At 55.3% G+C, this 22,046-nt stretch overlaps 6 protein-coding genes across 6 annotated transcripts; 4 read left to right on the plus strand and 2 right to left on the minus strand.

Moving 5' to 3' along the window:
* Window positions 1–1,343: 1,343 nt before the first annotated feature.
* On the plus strand, window positions 1,344–2,501 carry MONBRDRAFT_1922 (uncharacterized protein; the record flags this gene model as incomplete). Its single annotated transcript, XM_001743704.1, has 5 exons — window positions 1,344–1,603; window positions 1,728–1,915; window positions 2,022–2,071; window positions 2,199–2,312; window positions 2,424–2,501. Coding segments are annotated over 5 exons (690 nt in total), but the record flags the coding sequence as incomplete, so codon positions are not given.
* Window positions 2,502–3,823: 1,322 nt separating this feature from the next.
* On the plus strand, window positions 3,824–5,603 carry MONBRDRAFT_1409 (uncharacterized protein; the record flags this gene model as incomplete). The annotated part of the gene is made up of 7 exons (XM_001743705.1): window positions 3,824–3,895; window positions 3,958–4,104; window positions 4,203–4,356; window positions 4,452–4,619; window positions 4,791–5,008; window positions 5,113–5,232; window positions 5,355–5,603. Coding segments are annotated over 7 exons (1,128 nt in total), but the record flags the coding sequence as incomplete, so codon positions are not given.
* Window positions 5,604–9,573: 3,970 nt separating this feature from the next.
* On the minus strand, window positions 9,574–12,505 carry MONBRDRAFT_6480 (uncharacterized protein; the record flags this gene model as incomplete). Its single annotated transcript, XM_001743954.1, has 9 exons — window positions 9,574–9,714; window positions 9,996–10,124; window positions 10,247–10,504; window positions 10,610–10,765; window positions 10,886–11,026; window positions 11,120–11,234; window positions 11,310–11,503; window positions 11,588–11,708; window positions 12,099–12,505. 9 exons carry the CDS (start codon window positions 12,503–12,505, stop codon window positions 9,574–9,576), a joined length of 1,662 nt encoding a protein of 553 aa, XP_001744006.1.
* A 368-nt stretch (window positions 12,506–12,873) lies between these two features.
* Window positions 12,874–15,068, plus strand: MONBRDRAFT_15226 (uncharacterized protein; the record flags this gene model as incomplete). Its single annotated transcript, XM_001743706.1, has 11 exons — window positions 12,874–12,939; window positions 13,068–13,109; window positions 13,234–13,281; window positions 13,384–13,650; window positions 13,769–13,820; window positions 13,912–13,987; window positions 14,085–14,137; window positions 14,291–14,365; window positions 14,531–14,665; window positions 14,762–14,824; window positions 14,920–15,068. Coding segments are annotated over 11 exons (1,026 nt in total), but the record flags the coding sequence as incomplete, so codon positions are not given.
* Window positions 15,069–19,502: 4,434 nt separating this feature from the next.
* MONBRDRAFT_18112 (uncharacterized protein) lies at window positions 19,503–20,495 on the plus strand (the record flags this gene model as incomplete). The annotated part of the gene is made up of 1 exon (XM_001743707.1): window positions 19,503–20,495. The coding sequence occupies one exon, from the start codon at window positions 19,503–19,505 to the stop codon at window positions 20,493–20,495; it is 993 nt and encodes a 330-aa protein (XP_001743759.1).
* Window positions 20,496–20,997: 502 nt separating this feature from the next.
* MONBRDRAFT_6482 (uncharacterized protein) lies at window positions 20,998–22,023 on the minus strand (the record flags this gene model as incomplete). The annotated part of the gene is made up of 1 exon (XM_001743955.1): window positions 20,998–22,023. One exon carries the CDS (start codon window positions 22,021–22,023, stop codon window positions 20,998–21,000), a length of 1,026 nt encoding a protein of 341 aa, XP_001744007.1.
* Window positions 22,024–22,046: the final 23 nt, after the last annotated feature.

Genomic DNA, 22,046 nt, shown 5'->3' on the forward strand with positions numbered 1-22,046 from the left:
GGGAGAGAGAGGCAGCAGCGGAAGGCCAGGTTGACCCTTGCCCCACTCAAAGACTCGAGTGGGGGGGAAACCAGTGACATGCATACAGAGGCAGTCTGGTCTCCTTGCCAAGGTGGTTCAGGTTTCTTGGTCCCCACATGCATATGTGAAAGCGGTGCGATTGTACGCAGCATACCTCATGATCCTCGGTCGGAGCCGCAGCCAGATTCAGATATGGCGCTGCCATTTTTCCTCTTTCGTTTGAGAGACAAGCTCAACGGCAACATGCACGCAAAACGAAAATGAGAGAGATGATAGAGAAGAAGAAGAGATGAGAGAGAAGAGAGAGAAGAGAGAAGAGGGATGAGGGAGAGAGAGAGATGAGGTGAGAGGGAGGGAGAGAGAAGAGAGAGAAGAGGGAGTAGAGTAGAGAAGAGAGAGTAGAGAGAGTAGAGAGTAGAGAAGAGAGTAGAGAGTAGAGAAGAGAGAGTAGAGAAGAGAGAGTAGAGAAGAGAGAGTAGAGAAGAGAGAAGAGAGAAGAGAGAAGAGAGAGAGAGAAGAGAGAAGAGAGAAGAGAGAGAAGAGAGAAGAGAGAGAAGAGAGAAGAGAGAGAGGGAGAGAAGAAGAGAGAAGAGAACAGATCGTCGATGGAGATCGCGTGACGTTCTGACATGTGAAGGGGCAAACCCAAAGTGTGACAATTGTCAGAGGGTCGCAGAGACGGATTTTTAGAGCGCGCGCTTTCACTCTCTCTCTATCTACCAATTTCATCTCTCTCTATCTCTCTCTTGCTGTCCTCGAGGGTTCCGGTCGCAGACGTGGGCTCCACGACGTTGCGAGTTGGCTGGCGGCCGCTTCTGCGAGTGCGCGGCAGTGGTGGGCAGTGACTGATTGTTTTGTACGTTGTCGCTGGCTGCGGGCGTGTCGCGGGGGTAGTTTTGGGCTTGCGACGGCTCGGCGATGAGAGTTCGATAGTCTGGCCACGTGCCGGCTTGGAGTGATCCAGCCAAGGGCGCGGAGCCTGCCACACGTACCGACGCTCACTTTTGTGCCATGCTGGATGGTGGACCCCTTTTGCTTGGCCGTTGATCAGTCGCGGCTTTGCGCCAGATCCCGCCCCACCTGCTCGAGTCTGTGTAGAAAGGGGACTGGCACCTGCCAAGCAAGAGACCACTCACAGCGGGGCGGTCGATTTTCCTTGCTTTGACTTGTAGCCTCGCTCTATCATTGGCGTTGACTAGCTACTGCTTATCGAGGGCGATAGCGCCATGGTCTGAGACACAAGTGGCAGGTTCTAGACGTTGCGTGCATCTGTGTTGCAAGAAAGCACAATGTCAAACCAGTCGCAGCGCGAACTCGGCGCTCACTTGCTGGCCGGCACGCTCGCGGGCGTGACCACCCCACTGGTGGTTCACCCGCTCGACCTGGTCAAAGTGCGCCTGCAGGTGCAAGATGCTGAGCGTCTTGAGGCAGGCGCCACCGCACAGAATCAGCGCCCATACTATCGTGGGACTTGGCACTGCCTTCGAACTGTTGCACAGGAAGAGGGTTGGCGTGCCTTGTATCAAGGCGTCATCCCCAACGCCGTTGGCTCGGCCGCTTCTTGGGGCAGCTATTTTTTCTTGTGAGTTCAATGTTTGAGACGGCATGCGATTTGCATGATGCAAGGCCTCAGCATATGCACAGGCGCCTCTTGTGTGGCCCATCCTCTTGCATTGCTCATGCTGATGCCTCGCTCGCCAACCCAGCTACAATGCCTTTAAGCGCATGATGCAAGCACATGTAGAGGCGGATCGCCTCGGAAATCTGCATCATCTAGCCGCCGGAACCTTGGGCGGCATGTCCACGCTCATCATGACCAACCCCATCTGGGTGGTGAAGACGCGCATGTGTGTACAGGATGCACGCGGGCCGGAGCGGTACACGGGGCTCATCTGTACGTGACACTCGCGGCGCACATGCGCACAACCAAGCCTGCCCTTTTGCAACAGGACCTGTTTGAGCTAGGCCTTGACCCATGCCCTTGCGTCCGCCTTCCTCAGCGGCGTTATCTACTATTCTTCGGGAGGAGGGGGTGCGTGGCCTGTACAAGGTGAGTCCCACATGCGCCTATTGCAATGCCAAGGCGCTTCAATATGCACGATAGAAGCAAACTGGGTGCGGTTTCGGCACTTCAATCCTCGGGCCCGTCTCACCATTGATATCCTGGCTGAGCACAGGGCTTTGGGCCTGGCATGTTGGCCACGAGCCATGGAGGTTTTCAGTTTATGGCCTACGAGCGCTACAAAACCCGCGTCAATGGCTTTCGTGGTCGTGCTCACGATGGCCAGCTGGTCCGTGTTCGCTCATCTCCTTTCTGGCTGTGAAGAAATGTTCACTGCACCTTGTGCGTGCCTGTGCTCATGTTCGTATGCATGTGTATGTGTGTGTGGTGTTCTTGACAGACTGTCCCCGAGTATTTGGTGGGAGCCATGCTCTCCAAGACGTTTGCCGGAACGCTGACATACCCTCTTCAGGTAGTGTGCCACGGGGCACTTTGAGTCAATGCGGATAAGTGGCAAGGCAGCTCCACCTCAAAACGCGATGCGCTGGTTTAGGTGGTGCGCGCGCGCCAACAGCAGCGCCAGGCCACAATTGGCGGTACAGCGACACGCAAGTCGATTCTCAGTGTGGCCAAACATGTGCTTCAGTACGTGGATCTGCACGTAGCCAGGCCAGATGCGGGGAGAGGTGTGGGCATACTGCATGTGCCTCGAGCTCAACGACGATGGGTTGGCATTGCTTCTTGAACACACAGAAACCAAGGCGTGACTGGCTTTTTTCGAGGTCTACCTGCTTATCTCTTGCGGTATGTCGCTTCGACATGGACGCATCCATCCGCTTGCAGGCGCATCCGCTTGCGCCTGCAAGCTGCAATTTTGTGTCGCTGACCCACTCACGACACTACGGGGAGTAGGGTGATGCCAGCGACTTGCGTAACATTCCTCATGTACGAACAGTCCTCGACGATGATTAAGCGAGCCTTGGGCGTCTCCTAGTTGTTGTGCACGACCCAGCACAGCATGCCTCCTCTAAGGTCATGGTTTGTGTATGAAAACACAACAAGGCGATGCCGGTCTGATGAACCTAAGCAGCCTAAAAATTTAAAAAATTGTCCCTTCCAACGTTTCGCACAATGTGTGGCACCCTCTGGCTTTCTTGTGTGAGCACGGCGCTTGACCGGGTGGGCCGCCAAGGGCAGCACTCACGCTCTCCGACTCCGGTCGATCCATGACCTGCCTTGTCCAAGTCAGCAGCTACGTGTCGATCCAACCACTGAGTTGCGCTTTCGCCAACACCTCAACTTGCCCCACTCGACCACTGTTGGTTGGATCATCAAATCAGTGGCAGAGAGCCAAGTGTTTTGGTGTTTCTTTCATCGCACATACACACACACACACACTCTTTCTCTCTGTTGTTGTTTTAGTTTCTGATGTTTTTTTTTTTTCTCGCTTCACAACGTTGTTCCTTGTTGTTGTTTGTGACCACTGATCCCCCTTGCCCCCCTTGCCCCCCTCTTTGCTCTTCTCTCCTCTCTCGCGTCGTCGTCTTCGGCTCTTGTTCGAGCGTCTGTGTTGGCCAAACGTGCATCATGTTGGCTCAGCAAGCAATGCGTCTGAGCAGAGGGAGCGCACTTCGTATGCTCTCGACCTCCCGCCGCAGTGATGTACAGGTACGCCACCAGCTTTCACCTGCCCACCACACGATCTGATTCCGACCGCACAAGATTGTTATGTTCTGCTGATCACTCTTTGCCGGGCTTCGCGTTACCTGCCTGCTGCCTGATGGTGCTTGCATCCCATAGATCACTGTTTGCGGTGGTGGCAATGCAGCCCATGTTGCAGCCGGTAGGCTTGTGAGCGGGACTCGCTGGCATGTTGCGAGCCGCGCTCCATTGATGATTGCAATGTCTTTCGTTTAGGCATGTTTACCAAGCAGGGCGCCGACGTCAAGCTTTTCTTCTCCTTTGAGGATGAAGCCAAGCGCTTCCGCGAGGGCTGCGAGCGTAACGGCGGCGTCACTGTCACGACGAAGGAGAGTACTTACAAAGGCATGCCCATCGCCATCACGGCCGATCCCGCCGAGGTACGCACTTGTAGGGCGGTTGCTGCATGGTACTTGTCTGCATGGCCGCATTCACTGGCCCCTACCATGCAACGTCATCCTACTTGCCACCGTGCCAGGGCGTTGCGGGCTCGGATGTGATCCTTATGATCACGCCCGCGTTTGCTCACGAGCCCATTCTCAAGCAAATTGCCCCCCATGTGGCCGAGGGCGCTTTCGTGGGTGCCATCCCCGGGCCTGGTGGCTTTGATCTTCTAGCACAGCATGCCCTGGGTACGCGACAGCTGCTCGCTATGCATTTGCCATTTATGTGTACAGACAACAGCTTTTCCCTCATTCGCCCACATGGCCATCTTCGCGACCCACAGGTGACACGATGCAAGAGAAGGATATCACCCTGTTTGCGGGCACCTCCCTGCCTTGGGCCTGCCGATTCACGGCCTATGGCGAGGCTTGCAGCCTGCTTGGCTCCAAAAGCAACGTGCCTGTCACCATCAAGCCCCAGAGTGAGGACAAGGCGCAGGTAAGCCTGCTGGGTCCCCTGTTAGGTTCGGCTGGGGAGCGTAGTGGCAGCGTCAGATATGGCGGTGTGGAACCGCTCCGTGGCGACGTGCGTCCGCTGCGCTTTTTAACGCACGTGTTTCTCATTCATATTCATTTACCTTGGCCCTCCTTTGGTTTCTGTGCGCTCCCTCAGCGCCTGTCAGACATTCTGAACCAGGTGCACATTGGCACCGACTTTCCGGTGCGCGGCCATTTTCTGAATACGACGCTGTGGCCGACCAACGCTGTAATCCACCCAGGAGTGTCCTACGGCATCTGGCACGACTGGGATGGCAAGCCTCTGACGGAAGCACCGCTTTTTTATCAAAACTGCAATGAGTTCACTGGTCAAGTTCTCTCCAAACTCAGCGATGAGATCATGGTGAGACACCATTCAATCTCGTCGCCCCAGCAGCTCCTTGCACTTGCGACCCGCTATCCGTACTGATCGTTTGGCGCATGTGATCCATGATTGCTCCGGTTCAGCTTTGCAAGAAGGTCATCGAACAACGCACCGGAGCTGACATGGGCTCTCTTATGCACATCAACGACTACATGATTGATTGCTACGGCCATTCCATTTCGGACAAGTCTGCCACACACCGTGTAAGTCATCTCTCCAGTTGAACATCTCTCAAAAGCACCAGCCACTGTTGCTCCCGGTCAGCGCCGCATTTTCATCTTTACTCATTCTTGGATGGGGGGTGGTGGTGTGTAATGCTACTCAGATTTTTGCCACAAACGATGCCTTTCGCGGCCTAACGGCACCCATGACCACGCTGGAAGACGGAACCATGGTGCCCAACTTCAACATGCGTTACTTTACTGAGGATCTGCCGCATGGTTTGGCGGTGCTACGTAACATTGCTGAGCTTTGTGAGGTTGAGACTCCCATGATGGACGAGGTGCTGCTGTGGGCCCAGGAAAAGTGTGGCCATGAGTACCTCGTGAACGGCAAGATCCAGGGCAAAGATGTGGCTCACTCTGGCTGTCCAGCGGTACGTTGCCTTGCCATGTCGTCTGCGAGAGGCTACCCGCTCTGCGCCAACGGGCAGGGAAGGCGCTCGACACTTGTGCATGATCTGATTCTCATGTGGTGCATGGCGTTGGCTTGCTTGCTGGCATTGACAAATGTGTCTGATAGCGCTTTGGTATGACCACACTGGAGCAAGTGGTTGGTTGAGCGCCGAGTGCGTCTATCGCTATCAATGTAGAGCAGATGGAAGTGTACTCTTTGATATGTGTGTGTGCGTGTGTGTGTTTGGTTGCTCACGGAAAAGCGTGGGGAGGCGAGCTTTGACCTGGTCGCTCGGCTGGTCAGAGTGTGTGATGTAGCGTGTGATCAGGACCGCGCAAAAAGACCAATTCATCACTTTAAAGCCACAGCTGGCAGAAGTTTTGCCTATATTTCAAACTGACAACCCAGCTCACCCACCACACAGTCTTTACCGCCAGCCAGTCTCTACTGGCGACGACACGATTCAATTCAGAGGGTGCCGTGGGGTGAAGAAAAGCCGTTGAGGCCGATTTGAAGCAAGAGCAAAAAACCCAAAGCGAAACAAGCAAGAAAAACTTTTGCACACAATTCTCTTTCTTCGTTTGTTTCGTGTTAGTTCATAATGGATGTTCCCTCACTACAAACGGCAGCCTCTGGGCAGTCAGAAGACACGGTAATGAGAGGGAGAGCAAGCCATGGGCCAACTCACACACAGGCTCTCACCTTATCACAAGCGCGGGCAGCTTTGACTCCATCTTCCAGAGAGAGCGAAGCTGCAAACAAGAGCCATTCAGAATAACATTGATTCGCCCATGATGGTCAACGACAAGAGTCAGGATACAATGAGGAGTCAGTCAGCACATGGCTCCTGCCAACATGGGATTGCATTTCCCACGCGGCAGGTGGAGCCGAAACACCGATGCCGGCAGGATGATTGAGTACGACAATGGCGCCTTCCTGCGGGTACTTTTCCGCGTTGATGGAACCGTCTATCGGGCCATTCTTCTGCGCTGCATCATCGTGTCTTTGGTGCGTGGGAGCAACTGCCTTTTCTGCCCTTTTGGTTTTGAGTGGCTGCCCCGTCCACTTGAACAGTCTGCACAGGCTGGCTGCTGGCTGGTGCAAATTGTTGGTGCCAGTGCTCGGGCTATGCGTCATCCGTCATTCATAGGCTTTGTGTGTGCCATCTGCTCGCCGCCACCATTAGGTGGGGGTATTGGCCGGCTACTTGGAGTATGCTGGCTATATCGATGAAGATGGTGCGTGACATCTTGACTTGGAGGCCTGTTTCCCCAAATCCCTTGGCGCTCTCATTGAACGTCATGGCCGTGCTTACCTCTGGGCACACCCGGGCACGCTCTGATGGTGTTCTTTTATTGCTGGTGCCATCAACAGGCAGCTATGTTCATTCCTCGGCCTTTCAAACATTCTATCCCTTTGTGGTTGGTCATGCGGCGCCCCCGGACACAACGCGCCTTGCCATGGTTGGTCTAACGCCTCGTCCTGTGCTTGTGTGTCCACGCGCGTGCGCTTGCCCTCTCTCGATCTTCCTTCAGGGTACAGTGTTGGGTCTGATTCTTTCGTTTCGAGTCTCCATTGCTTACTCGCGATGGGAGGAAGCTACCGTCCAAATGGGAGCCCTTCGCCGTGCCTCTCGCGTAAGCACGCCTGCTGCTCTTCACGCCCCGCTTTCAAGCAGCTCGTGGCATGCATGTCCGCAGCTATGCTCATAGTGCTCTTGTGTAATCGTTTGGCCATCGCGCTGGCTGCTTGACGCACGGCTCTGCTTTTGATACTCAGGGCTTAATCAGTTGCGTAGCAGCCTATTGCGCTTGCCCGCCTGAACAAAGTGACAAGTTTGCCAAACTTCTCATCCGCCTGCGGCGCCAACTCGTGACTTCCTGTGTCATCATCGTTGCCAATATTAATGTGCGAAGTTTCTGTGCCTCTTCTTCTTGTACCTGGGCAGCTATTCTCGTGGGAGGCACCTCACTGTTTTGATGCTGCTGCAGGATCGGGTGGATCTGGAAGATCTTGTGGGGCTCGGCTATTTACCGCGCGAGGATTACGAGCGTAGGTTCCGAAATTATGCGCAGCGCACGCTCGCTTCACTGATGCTGGCTTTGTCCAATCTGACAGTCGCTTGTTAATTATTGGCCAGGCCTAAACATGGAGTCGCACATCGGCTTCTCCACGCTCCATGAGGTTTCAAAACTTGCTGCCCTATCGCGCCATCTGCGTTTGGTCTTACGCCTCGCAACCAGATTTGCCGTCCGTGTCTCCTCACGCCAGCTGTGCCCCGTAGGAGAATCAAGCTGAGTGTCAGCCGGCGCGAGTGCGACCTGCACTGATGCTTACACATATTCGCGAGACAATTGCCGAGTTCTCGCGAAGCAGTTTTCTTGGCGTCGCCAACATTAATATCTTTGACGATAAGGTCCGCAATCCCAAGGGGTTGCCTACGTCCTCGCTTGTACCACGCCCTTTGGGTTGTTCGTTTCATCTTGCTTGTTGGCTGCACAGATTGCTGATCTTAGCAATGCCTATGGAAGCATCTTGCGGATTGCAGCCAACCCCATGCCTTTCAACTATGCACACTTTCTCAAGGTAAATGTCTGTCTGCTCGGACACGATGGGCAGCGCCTAGTCCTCACATGTTGCTTGCTGTTTCACGTTCTGGTTTCGCCATAGCTGGTGCTCACCATCTACGTTTGCAGCGTGCCATTTGGCATTGCACCAGCTCTCAAATGGGTAGGTGCCGTCCACGTTCCTGATATTTCATCTCGAGAGTGATTGTCAAAGGCGAAGGAGAAGCTGCTAGCCATACAAGTCCCGGATTTTGATCCATGGAACCAGATGGCACTCTTACGCGTTGTGAATCGTTTGTGGCAGTTGACACCGTTGTTCACGTTCATGGTGGCATTTTTGTTCTTTGGCGTGGAGGCCATCGCCATCGAATTGGAGGTATGGCTCAATCCAGGCATCAAAACAAATTTGTTGATACAACACCCATGCTGCTGGCTTGAGCAGCTTGTGTCACCTTAACCCACCGTGTCCCACTCTGGCATCATTAGGAACCGCTGGGTAATGATGCCAATGATGTCGATCCCACCTTTCACCTTGTGCGAGTTGATATCGAGACAGCTGCTGTGGCATCCGAACGGTGCGTATGGTGTCTTGTGCTGGCGCGGTGGGCCCTTGGGCGTGTCGCAGATGTGTATCCCCACATTTTTCTTTGATATGTCTGGGAAAAGTGTGTTTGGCTCTTTTGGTCTGATGTGGCATGGTGGTTTGCAGCCTACGGACCCTGAATTACCCGGAACGAGAGCAGCCTTCTTTGGCGTCTCACTGGCGACAGTTGGATCTGGTGAGTGATGGGACAGGGGATGGCGATGTCTCCTATGCGACTGCCTACACACCCAGTTCGTACGTTAAGCTTGCTTGAATTGATATCCATTCTCTAGCTGCCGCCCGACAAGCGCGCAACTCCATCGCTCCGCGGCGAGCGCTTGGCTTCTTCGACCACACCGCTGCTCGCACGGCGCTTGAGTATGAGCGGCTCCAGTGCCAGTCTGAATAGCTCTCTTGCCTGAGCACCTTCAAGGGAAAACACAAAGTGTCGCACCAGCAGGCCCGTGGGCCCTTTTGAGAAACGCATTGAATTCCACGGGAAGGAAGGCGATGCAAGCACCACCTTCTCGTGCCTCATGTTTTTGCTGACGATGCCTCTGCAACATCAATTTATCAAGTTTAGGCCCTCTTCTCCATTCATCTCAGAAAACAAGACGGTGCACAGGGCTTGCAATCTTCATGCTTTGGCAGGTGCACTTGCCCGAGAGGGCGGGTATCAATTCGAAGGCACGTTAAACAACAACGACGCAAGATTGGACAGCACAGCACAAATGGGACAAGCAACGCAGGCGCAGAATAAGTTCGTCATAAAGACGAGGCTACTCGCACAAGGGAGAAAGAACCTGAGCAGCCAGACCCTTGAAAGCCGCTGGCAACAACTCTGGAAGGGCACAGTAGTTGTATGGCATCACCGCGGTGGGGAGGGGATACTTGATGTAGGTCTTGATCAAAAGCTCGCCCTAGGTGAGAGGAGTAGGTCAGGGCAGCCCCAGTCAGTGCCAGCTGTCATTTGCGCCGTTGCCTCCCTGAGGACAGTTGTTGCAACGATCAGCAAGCGGGTCAACCTACGAGGGCTACTGGACTGGGTTCTTCACCAGGCTGCAGTTTGCCGCGGACCACAAGATCCTCTTTAAGGCGCCGCAAAATTTCGCTCGTCTAGACCATGCATCATGTGAGAGCCGGCCAAGATGCACAACACAGATCAAGAGAAAAGAAGTTTGGTTGAATGCAAACATCGTACGGCCATGGGGGGTGTTTGACGGTAGGTCTCGCGCTCAGTCTCATCTGCAAAGCAGCGCGAGCGCCAGACGAGCGCGATGCGGAGATCACTAAAGCCATACTCCTTGATGATCTTGTTGTCAGACACGACCTGTGTCGGGGCATTGATGATGAGATGCAGTGAATGGTGAGGCAGGCCAAAAAAGACATTGAACTGCCGCACTTGCTTGTGTGTGGTGCATTTATTCATCCCAGCGCCAGAGAAAGACCAACCTGCCAGCCCTCCGACCTTGTAGCGGTGGCGGGGCGATACCGAACTTCGTTGGCTGAGCTCTTATCCATGCGGGGCGGGGTGCGATCGCCGTGGGGGTGAAACAAATCTGTTCCGTGAGCGCATTCGGCACCATTCAACAGAATGGCACTACCCTGGCGAGGGACAAAATCTGCAGGCGGCAACTGCTCGCCAGCGGTGTAATGGAAGAAGGAGCCGCCAAACTCGGCATTGAGTTCGGCATCGCTCATGTTCCGTGCCTGAGGAAAAGGTGACATCAAGAGCGTTAGTGCGGTCAAAGGGTGCGTTGCTTAGTGGTCAAAGGGCGAGGATGTAGCATATGTGTGAGGGATGGTGCTGCGCACCTTGGCGCCCCAGTCATGCACATAAGCTACGCCCTGGATCTGGGATACGGTCTCGGCTTTGAACAAGCCCGATCGGTGCATGACCACCAGCAACCACACGGGGACGGTCCAGCGATCAGCACCAAAGAACCAAGGGGCGTCAAAGTGCATGGCCACCTGGTGAGATGAGGAAGGGTGCAGGGCGTCGTGTCAGCAGACCGAGACGACAGCGGTATGGGAAAGAACATTTTTCGTTCTTCTTTGGCGGCGTGGCAAGGTAGATGCAGACATGCCTACCTGTTGTCCCGGAACTTGGACAATGATACCCAATTGAAAGGGGTCGAGAAGAGGCTTGCCAGGGCAGATGAGATCAACAGCTTGGCGGTACTCGGAGCTGTTGAAGAGCGAGTCATAGCCCGGAATCATTTTGCGGAGATCCTACAGTATAAAGTAGATCAGTGTGTTCATTTGAGATGCCAACGGACTGGCGCAGCGCACATAAGGCCAGCAGGATGAGTTCAGTGGACGTACCTCTTCTGTGGAGCCGTGCTCGCCGATAAAAAAATGCGAGAAGGAGAGAAGGCGGTTGACAAGGCGTTGGTAGGGTTCTTTCAGTGCCCGGCGGCCACCCGTCGCGATGTAGTGGCTAGGCACGGGCATGATGGATCAGTGAGGCCAGGGGCAGAGAATCAGATCATAAGGCACATGGGTTGAGACATACCGCCCAATGTCCATGCGTGGAGCGAAGATGCATTTGGTGTCGTTGCGATTGGGCTGCATCAGGGGATGGGGGCAGCCTACGCCAGGGATCAGGTCATGTGCTTCACCAATGTCCTCTTGGAGCGGGGTGGAGTCCTTGGTCGAGCAGCGGTATACCCTGTGCTGGCGCACGGCTTGCAAGAGGGCTTGTTCTTCCTAAATGTTGGTGGTGCGTGATTGCATTCGGGTCAATGTCGATCTGCTAGGTTGTACGCCGGGCGAATGGAAGAGAAGAGGTACCTGCGGTGTCCAGACGCGATCAATGGTCTTGGCGGGATGGACCTTCCAGGCATTGTCATGCATGTCACGCGGCAAAGCCACAAACGTGACCAGAGCGGCCAGGCCGATGAACAGGACCGAGCTGCGACGCGCACGCAACGCAGGATCACACTGAGCGCACCCGACTGCAAAAAGCAGATGCAGATGTTGACATGGATTGACCAGTAGTCTGAGTACACCTACCTTCTCAGATCGGCCATGCCGAGCGGTCACTCAAGAAGAGCGAGTAGATCAGCCCCCAATTGAATCCAGCTACTCCTGTCCCAACGCTGCACGTGCAGGACAGAGAGAAGAAGAAAAAAAAATGAGAGAGAGAGAGAGAGAGAGAGAGAGAGAGCCGACGGCGCCGATCTCTCTCTCTCTCTCTCTCTGTGTAGTGTTGCAATCACAATCGATCCCCCTTTAAAATTAAACACTTAAAGTTACATGTAGATGCTGGTCGTCTTTGAATGAGAATAAGAAGAGAAAATACAAGATGATGACGAAGTATATGTTTTCAAACGAGTAATCAATGATGAACCACGTAGAGAAGATGAAGTGAAATACAAAGTTATTGTTGTTGTGGTTATTGTTGATGTTGGTGCATGGAAATTTCGCTGTTTCACAGGAACGACGACGACGGGCACGACAGCGGTGGCGGCGGGGCGGGTACTCGGCAAAGGCTCTTTCAACGCGTGGTTGTGCTGGTGCGAAGGGGCTTGGAGATTGTCGAGCCAGATTTGCGCTCTTGACTTTGTACGCGTTGCCTTTTGCCGGTAGCGGCGATCGGCAGTGATGGCGCGGGTTGGAGCGGCGGCCTGGTTGACCGCCCAGCTGGCGGTTTGCAACATGGCGGCCACAGTGACTCGGATCGGCGGGGTCGCCGTCCGACGCTTGCATCGTCCCAGGGGTGCACAGCACCCCATGATGGACACGGCACCGCTCGAGGAATGCTCCTTCTACAATACTCAGCTGACGCAGCCTTGGGACCAGGTTTGGCCTCCACTTTGCGCATGCCTGGGCCGCAGCCCGTGCACACTGGTCTTGAGCTGCCTGTTGTCTCACTAGCCTTTGCTCTTGGTTTATGGTTCGGCAGCTCAAGTTGGCCGACACGATCCGCGTTGCTGACCTATTCCTCTCTGGCGAGAAGCAAATCAGCCCGGTGGTTCGTACGGCGACTATGCGGATGCCGCGTTCATACGCGGTTGGTGGCTCGAGCGCACCACCCGCTCACCGCTTCGTTCGTCATATGTGCGTGTTTGTAGGCCAGCGCCCAGGTGCTGCACCGCAATCTTCCCATCCGTCTACTGTTTTGCATCCAGCAATTCCTCAAGGTTTGTGGCTCTCATGGCTACCTGTCGATTCTCATTCCAAAGGCTTGGGTCGAGCGTGCATGCCTGTGTTTATACCTCACGGCGTCTCTGGTGCATAATCCCGGTGCTCTTGCACATGTACCGTGCAGCTTCCTTTCATCGTGGGCTGCAATCCACACTTTAAACACGTGGTTCGTGGGCAGTGGGTGTGGGCCTCCATGAATTTGCGTTGCAGTTCGGGCCCAGACCTGCAACAGATCGTGTCCACCTGACGTTTGCCCTCTTTTTCTGTGAAAACCTCTCGCCCTCGCGCAGCACCGCACTTACCTGCGTGCCCACGAGAACATCAATAGCTTTGGCAAGGTAAAGGAGGGGTCTCTGCCAGTGTGGCCATTATCGTGTTCCCCGTACATTGGCCAGGCTTGGCTGTCATCTTCTCACTGGCGAATGACGGGTTGCGTGCAGATTGTGAATGAGCAGAAGGAAGCCGAGTATGTGGAGCTTCTCAACGGTTTCATCGACGATCACATGAACGTCGTGGCCCAGTTGGCCCAAGGCGTGCGGGACTGCAAGCTGCATAAAAAAGCCGAAACCGATGTGCTCGACTCGTTCATGAACAACATCATCAACGAGCGCATCGGGCTCCGCCTTCTCATTGAGCACCAAGTCTCGCTCCATCTAAATCGAGAGCATCATGCAGGTGTCATCAACAAGTGCATGTCGCCAGCCAAGGTTCGGCTTCCAACTGCACCTTGAAACGGCGCCGGAAAGGCAGGGAAAAGAGGTGAACGAAAGTTGGCAATGAATGACATACGACAGCTCCTGATCAACTGCAATGGACTTTTGCTAGGTGGTCGATAAGATGGTGGCCACGGCGTCACGCGTGTGCCTCGAGACCTATGGTGAGTCACGCTTTTCTCAGAGAGGGTGCTGAAAGCGTTCAAAGATGCAACTCATTTCCATGTGTCTCATAATCTCTCGGCCTCGTTGCAGGATCGGTACCAGAGGTGGTTGTCCAGGGTCAAACAGACATTACTGTTCCCTTTGTCCAAGCCCATCTCGAATACATGTATGTGACATTTCATAGATCAAAGGGGCGCTCGACATTTGGAGACGTTGCGAACCATGCCTGGGTTGATGCACAACGCGCGTACTTTGTTCTTTAGTTTGCTGGAACTGTTTAAGAATGCCTTTCGCGCATCCATGGAGTTTGGAGATTGTACGTACACAGGCTCGGGTCATGTGCCCCGTGACAATACCCGGCGATACGCTCTACAAACCTGGCCTCGCATGCTTGGGAGGACCCATCCTTACCTGCTGAGGAATTGACTCGACGCATGCCTGCTTGCTGGTGAACGGTGCCTTGGATTAGGGTTGGACCCACCGGAGGTGGTCGTGACTATTTCTGAGAGCCGCAACCACTTTCAGATTCGCGTGTCGGACCGTGGTACGTATTGTGCAAGTGTTGGCTGACATGGCGGAGTCAAACGACTTCCATCATCCGGTCCTCTGGCTTCGTCGACCGGCCATGGTTTTGGTCAGAGGGGAGGGGGTGGTGTCCAGTATTGCGCCGTCTCCGCTCAAAACAAGCTGCGCGTCTAATGTTGGGCAGGGGGAGGATTTTCACCCGAGGTGGGGACCAACATGTGGAGCTGGTCCTTCACGACAGTGGACGAAAAGGAGCCACTCGATTATGGTCTGGGCGCCACATCGGTAGACGCCTCCGTCAAACTCGCCGGTGCGCCCAGTTTTTTGCTGTTCCCTCGCGGCTTTCCTGCCTTCGGCACATGCTCAAGTCTTGTTGGGCCTATACTTAATGATCTTTTTGCGTGTGCTCTGACAGGTCTGGGCGTGGGTATTCCCATGAGTCAAGCCTATGCCAACTACTTTGGTGGCTCCCTCGAGAGTGGGTCTAATTGGGTTGTATCTGCAACCAGGCACTCGTGTACTATCAAGCTTGCATGTGGGATCTCATGTATACCTGTTTGGCTGCGTTTGCAGTTCACTCGTTGGAGAATTATGGCGCGGACGCCTATCTCAAACTGCCAAGTAAGGCAGCACACCTCGTGGCCCGTACCCATGATCACGCAGCCCAAGGCACACCTTTTGCTCACGCATGTTTTCCCTCTGGCCTGGATGCGCAGAGCTGACGCCGTCCAGCAACTATACCATTGCCGGTCCGCATGATCGAGCGCAGGATATTTCGATGGGCGAGCCCTATGAGCTGATATAATCTTTTCTGCAGGGCCCAGGCGTCCCGCTGAACAGACTCGATGGAGCCATTGCCGTCGTGGTGATGACCATTTGTATCAATGTGTTATGAGAGTAAGCGAGTGTGTATTGATCATCATTGTCGTTGCGGTCCCTCCTTCTTACATCCCGCCTATGTCCATGAATTGAACGAGTGTAAGAGCTTAAGAAAATGAGATAGGGCCAGGCGGGGGGCGACAGCTAGCGAGGCAGAAATTTGAAAACGGAGAAGCGCAGAGACACAACCAGAGAAACAGAGCCATCACAGCGATAGAGACACAGGCAGAGGCCACGACACAAGCAAACCCAAAGCACAAAGACAAAGCACAAAGAGAGAAAACCCAAAATGTAAGCAAAATCGATCAAACAGCAACACCAACAACAACAAAACAAAATCGAGTGGACCTCTGGAACTGACGGCAGCGACGGCGGTGGTCCTGGTGCCTCCGCCTCACCCTTCGCCTCGGCTTAACCGCATTGCGCAGCCCACCTTACTCCAGCATAGACCGGTGCCATGCTGTCACGGTTGATGGAGCGTGGGCTCGGTGCAGAGGTGGACCCGGCCAAGGTGGAGTTGGATAAGCTTCGGCTGTTTGAGAATCTAGCTGGTGCCATCAAACGAGTGCGTCCTCCGTCACCGCATCCGGGTGTCGATGGTGCTCTCTCCTGACCTGATTCCTGATTGGTGATCTAAACAAACTGCACAGATGCAACGGCTGGTCTTTGACGAAGGCAAGAGGCGTTTTGGGGAAGACACCACGGTGGACATGACGGACATTACCATTGGCAATTGCCAAGAAGCAACAGCCATCTGCCAAGCCGTTGAGCTCGTGTTGGGACACGGTCTTGCGGTAAGCCGAGGCATCCGCATGCATCGCTGTGGCCGCACACAAGGCCATGGCAGATGTTCATCCTCGTCCTGATGCTCGTCGTGGTGCATGACTCTGCCGTGTCGCTCTCAACCTATGCAGAGCACCTGGTTGCGCAATGACGCTGGGATTTGGCCCATGTTGAGCCAGCTGACACACAAGGATGACATTGCGATGATTACGAGGTACGCCGCAGCACAGCTTTTTTGAGGATGTTTGCAGCGCCACTCAACGGCAAGGTCATTCATTTGACCGGGCTTCTTTTCACAAACTTGGTATCTAACACAACAAACTCCTGCGCATAGCATCCCTCGCGCGAAAAGCGATCCGATGCGTGCCCGGGCTTGGATCCGTTTTGCTTTGAACAATTCACTGCTTGCCAGTTATTTGGGAACCCTCATTGCTGATCCAGACCGAATTCGGTACGCCTCGACCCTCGCTGGATCGGTGTAGTCTCCAGTCACCATTCTAAAAAGCGCCCACATCGCTTGCCTGCAGCGAATTCTATCATCCGTGGGCCTTCATGGCGGACGAGGAGCAGACCGATAAGCTCGCCCATCTCGTCTCGAGCTTGGCATGGACGTTGAAGATCAGCATGTATGTCACGCACAGCTCCCTACCTCTCTTCGTGCTCTTTATGTCAATGAAGTACACATCGTACGAGGGTTCATCTCGTGTGGATGATGGTCCCTGCTCAAATAGCAACGTGGATGACCCAGCCATTTGCTTGGAGCCGGCCATGGGCACTGGCTCCACCGTTTCCCAAAGCGGCTCATCTGATTTGTTTCGTACCACGGCGCCGATCCCTATTGACGGAGGCAACGCTGCCAGTGGCCGTGCCGCGGCCAGCTTTGCCACGCCCGCTTACGAATGTGAGGATGGGGATGGCGACCCCCATACGCCCCTGAGCGAACTTGAGCCATCGTCGGTACCTGAGGGCAGTCAGCCAGCCCCCTCGACTGGCTTTGATACGGCTGGTACGTTGGAATCCTGGGCCTTGCCTGGATGGTGTACCTGAATCCCATGGTTTTTTCCCATGCGTGGGCCCAAGTGCCGAGCTCGAGCGACTCACAGAGCCCGGCGTCTTTACAGCTGCTCTTCAACGGGCTTATGAGGAAGGCCCTGCGGTTGTTAAAACCAAGAAAAAGCGGAAGAAGAAGAAACCAAAGGTGCGACTTGACGTTCCTGATCTGTGCGCAGAGTCATCGTCGCGTGGACGATCAAGGAAAAGATGGAATATCGGGCAACTCGCCAGGTCAGAGCAAGTTGAAGCTCATCATTCATCATATCCGCTGTTTTCCAGACCACATTGGCTTCCACGCCGGCCAAGGCACCTGATGGCGTGTCTCTTGGCTCCACAACACCAGAGCAGCTCATTGCTGAGGCACAGAACCTTTGTGGCTCTGAGCTTGTTGTAGATTTAGGCGGCCTGCCCGAGACCGAGGAAGAGGCTGATGGGATGGAGGCCGTCACTTCAGGAAATGTGGCGGTAGAGCCTGCGGCTCCAGAGACCGAGGCGTCAGTGGTACGATCGTCTGAGGCGTTAGGGGTACGATCGTCTGAGGCGTCAGTGGTACGATCGTCTGAGGCGGGTTCCTCACCACCAAAAGCGGCAGTACCTCAAATTGAGGAGGTACAGCCTTCGTGGGAAGAATCATCGCCGGTTCTGACAGCCAAGTCAGTCGTGGCCGAGAACGACTCGCCAGAAAATGCCGACTCATCAGCGAGCTGGCATGAAGATAGACCTGGATCTGCCTCGGAGTTGGGTCTTGAGGCCGCGTTGGCAGAGGCGGCCACAACGACCACACCCACGCCGGTGGCATCTGAGGCAGGTGGGGAGGCACCTGAGCTTGCCGGAGTGACTCGTCCAAGCACGGGTCGCTCGTCCATCTCCAGCTTTGCAACCATTCAGCGCGAAACATCGGAGCGTGACGCGGACGAGCTGAATCTCACCAATAGCCAACAAGAAGCGGGCCAGCAGACGGATGACACGCCGACAGGCACAGTCGCATCAGACACAGCACCGAAGATGGCAAACCCTTTGGATGCGAACTCGCCGTTGGAGGCCAGCACCACCATCGGTGCCGCTGCAACATCTACAGCGCCAGCAGCTCAAGTCGAGGAACGCGCGTCTCTTTCTGAGAACTTGTCCGCGGCTCCCAAGGATGAATCCCCATCACATGCGTCAATTGGCAAGCATGACCAAGCCGCTCCATCTGGGGAAGACGTGAGGAAGGAGCGGCCGGATCCGGCGGACCAGGTGGTTCAGGTGGATCAGGCGGACCAGGTGGATCAGGCGGATCAGGCAGATCAGGCAGATCCAGCAGATCCAGCAGATCCAGCAGATCCAGCAGATCAAGCAGATCCAGCAGATCCAGCAGATCAGGCGTCGTACGTGGCTGAGCAGCGCTTCGTGGGCCACGTTAAGCCATCCGGCGAGCTTGAGCCAGGATCGCCAGGGAGTATTACAGATGGCACACCTGTTGAGAGATTGCATTCTGGGGCCAGCAGTCCGGACATTGAGCAACTGCTCTCAGAGGCCGCGACAGCCAATCTGATTCCTGTCAAGCGATCTAGCATTGTGAATTTGGCGCCCGAGACACCCGATTCGATCAACAGTCAAGTCGCGATGTCATCCGAGCAAGGCGAACCATCTCCAACAGACTCGGGCTCGGAAATTCCCTCAGTGTCTACCGCCCCGCCACTCAAGTCATGTCAAGTGACTGGGCCGCCCACTGCGTCAACTGCTGCAGCCGAGAGCACAGCCAATTCCGCCATGCACTCAGATGGCGCACGTTCACCAGCGGGGAGTCGCGCGCCGGTGTCGAGCGACTGCTATGCCACTCCCATGAGCACGGGGACCAGTGCGGGCAGTAATTTTGATGATCGCCTCCGCAACATTGTCTTCAGTGACAAGAAGGCTGAAAGGTTCGCGCCTGCTTGTGCCTGCAACAACCCCCGCGTTGTCGCTAGATGGAATATTTTTCGACTCATGTCCCTGGGCTACTGATTTTAGGGACAGGGATACACGCTCTCCGCGGGATGCCACTGCAACCACGCCAGTCCTTGCTGAGCGGTGTGTTAAACTGGTGACCAAAGGGCCGCATTCCTAACCAATGCTTCGTCTTGGACGCTGTCACATCCTGGGCTCTGCCTTGTCCTTTCTCACGAGTAGACCCGTGTCTAGGGCGCGAGGTCTCGTGACCTCAGTTTCCGAGGAAGATGGAGACTTTGTTGAAGTGAGCACCGACCTACCCGAGAACGTAGGTGCCATCTGTTGGGGACCACGGCTGCCTGTTGGTTGGCCCGTCGAGGCTGTTGCTGCGTCCTTGGCGCTCACTTGCCTGGTCTCTTCATTGTAATTAGGTCATGCAGTCAATCATGGCGTCGACACACCCTGCGTTCAAGTCGCTGGACGACCATTCAGCGATGCCTACGCCGGTCAAGCAGCAGCGCGATCTGGGCATGGCACAGTTGCTAGATCTTCAGCACTTTGAGGCGGTGATCACGGCCAACGGTGGCGCAGAGTTTGAACACAAGGGCCACATTTTTCAATTCCGAGACGCGACGACGGGGTCGGAAGATTGCGAGGTCTGCAAGCGCCCACTCAAAGTCATCATCAAAGCCTCTCGACGACTCCAGTGCTGCGGATGCAACATCAACGTGCACAAGCGATGTCACCAACAGCTGGAACGCCCTTGTATCAAGAATCGCTTCCCGCATGGATTCCCATCGTTGGTGACGAGCATATGCCCCAATCACGGACTGGGTGCTCAAGAGTACCAGTGCGAGGAGTGCAAGACCCAGCTGGCGTTTTCGGGCATGTTTGCAGAGCCCCACTTGTGCGATTACTCGGGGCGCTACTATTGCAGTGCCTGTTTCAAGGCCGCACGCTCAGTCACACCTGCACGGGTCGTGCTATCATGGGATTTTAGTAAGCAGACGATGAGCCAGACAAGTCGTGACTTGATTGTGGCGCAGATGGACAAACCTTTGTTGAATCTTCGAGAGCTCAACGCGAGTCTCTTTGGCCACGTCGAGTCTCTATTTCGAGCGCGACACCTGCGCCGGCGCCTGTATCGGATGGCGAGCTATGTGGTGTCCTGTTCGCACGCGCAGGAGGAGCGGTTGCTGCGGAGCTTGCGAGAGCGACCCCATTTTGTGGCGCGATCGCAGATGTGGAGTCTGGTTGACCTGATAGAGCTGCACAGGGGAGATCTGCTCAAGGTCCTGGAGGAGGTCGCGGACAAGTGTGAGAAACACATTCGGGCAACGTGTGAGCGCTGTACGCAGCTGGGCGACCACTGTGAGCTGTGTGGGAATAGCCGACAGCTGTTTGCATTTGATGACGATGTGATACGGTGCGAAGGTTGCAACACGCTGTACCATCAGCAGTGCTACACAGGGCCGGCGGCGTGTCGTCGTTGTCAGCGAATGCGATTGCGTGAAGCTTCTTAAGTGTGCCCCCTTTTTGGAGGGCTGTTCCTGCCTTTGGGGACGGCGACATGTTTAAGGGATCGCTAGCGGTGTTGAACATTGACATCCGAATGTAAATTTTGTTATCATGTCTTCCTTGATGGGGGGTTTTTTTTTTTGACTGTTGATACTTTTGAATGTTTTATGGCATGATGGCCGACCTGTAGATGACTCACTGCTTTTCTGTCAATTATAAGCCAAAATGGCACAGGCCCAAAGGCACGACCGCATTTGGACGGTATCTGCAATGAAGGCGAAGAGGGCGTGCATTCAAGAACGCGCCATTTTGATTCCAACCAACAAGTGTAGACAACAGGGTCCCCCAAATGCACACAACAAAGCTTGCCTCAAATAGTAGGCAGTGCAGAAGAAGGACAATACTTCTACTGGTACATTGTCTCAAGGAGGAGGCATGTGGCTGAGGGCCATCCGCGCTCGGCGCGGTAAAACATGCCTTTATTCTTTCTTTCACACCAAAAACGAACTACAAATCGGCTGACACGGCCAGTGCCTCGGCTGTTTCAGAGCCATCGGCACGGACAAAGGCCGGACGGAAGACCTTGACAAGGTTACAAAAGGCAGCTCGATGTGCGGCAGAGAGGGAGGGGTGCGAGGCAGCAAGCTGAGTCTGCATGCACTTGAGGGCGTTGCGAAGAAGGCGGGCCTTTTGGGTGGGAAGGGCGTGGGCCAAGTTGGTGTACGCCTGGGCCGTCTCGGACGACGCGGCGTGGGCCCGCGCGAGGGTGTCGGCGCAGAGTTTGTTCAAATTCTGGCCGAGGAGCATGATGGTGAAGCGAGCAGTTTCGCGCAGCTGCTCGAGACCAACTTGACCGGCTTGCAGATTAGTTTCAAGCACGGCAAGGGTATTCCGGGCGAGGGCTTCGGCAAGCTGCTCGCAGGCCTGGGTGACCCCGGCCTCTGGGGTCGGGGCAGAGGCCAAGCAAGCCCTGGTGTCGACGAACAAAGAGCAGGCGGGCGTTGGCGGGACAGCATTGCGCGGAGGGTTGGGCTGAGCAGGCACGTGGAGGTTCAGGGCCGGCCGGTTGCGCGAAGCATCCACGCGAGTGGCAGCAGTGGTGGTGCTTGCGGGCGGGGTAATGGGGGAGCAGGCGCCGGCATCTTCCTCCGCATTCGCCGCCGGGCCGCGACCCGCTTCGTCTTGTTGGACATTGTCCGTGGTCATGGTGACTGAGGCGGCTGATTCGGAGTGAACGCTGTGTTCGGCGAGGGTGGGGGCGAGGTCTAAGACGCGCTTGACGCGCTTGGGAGGCAGAAAGTGTTCATGCTGTTCTGTGGTCGGGGTCAGGTCCTCGGGTCCGGGCTGCTCGTGGGCGGCGGCCCTTGTCACGGCGGATCGGGCAGCCCCCAGGCGGAGATGGCGGCGTGCGGCGTAGACTACCATGTCGGTCACGACTTTGCTCACGTCAGGACGGGCCAGGGCTTCGATGAGCTCTGGGTCCGGGGCGAGGGAGGCAAAGGTGATGCCGACATGGGCGAGGGCTCGCTGCATGCGGCGATGGCAGAGCAGAGGAG

This window comes from Monosiga brevicollis, genomic scaffold (genome assembly GCF_000002865.3).
Source record: "Monosiga brevicollis MX1 MONBRscaffold_4 genomic scaffold, whole genome shotgun sequence".
Classification (NCBI taxonomy): domain Eukaryota; class Choanoflagellata; order Craspedida; family Salpingoecidae; genus Monosiga; species Monosiga brevicollis.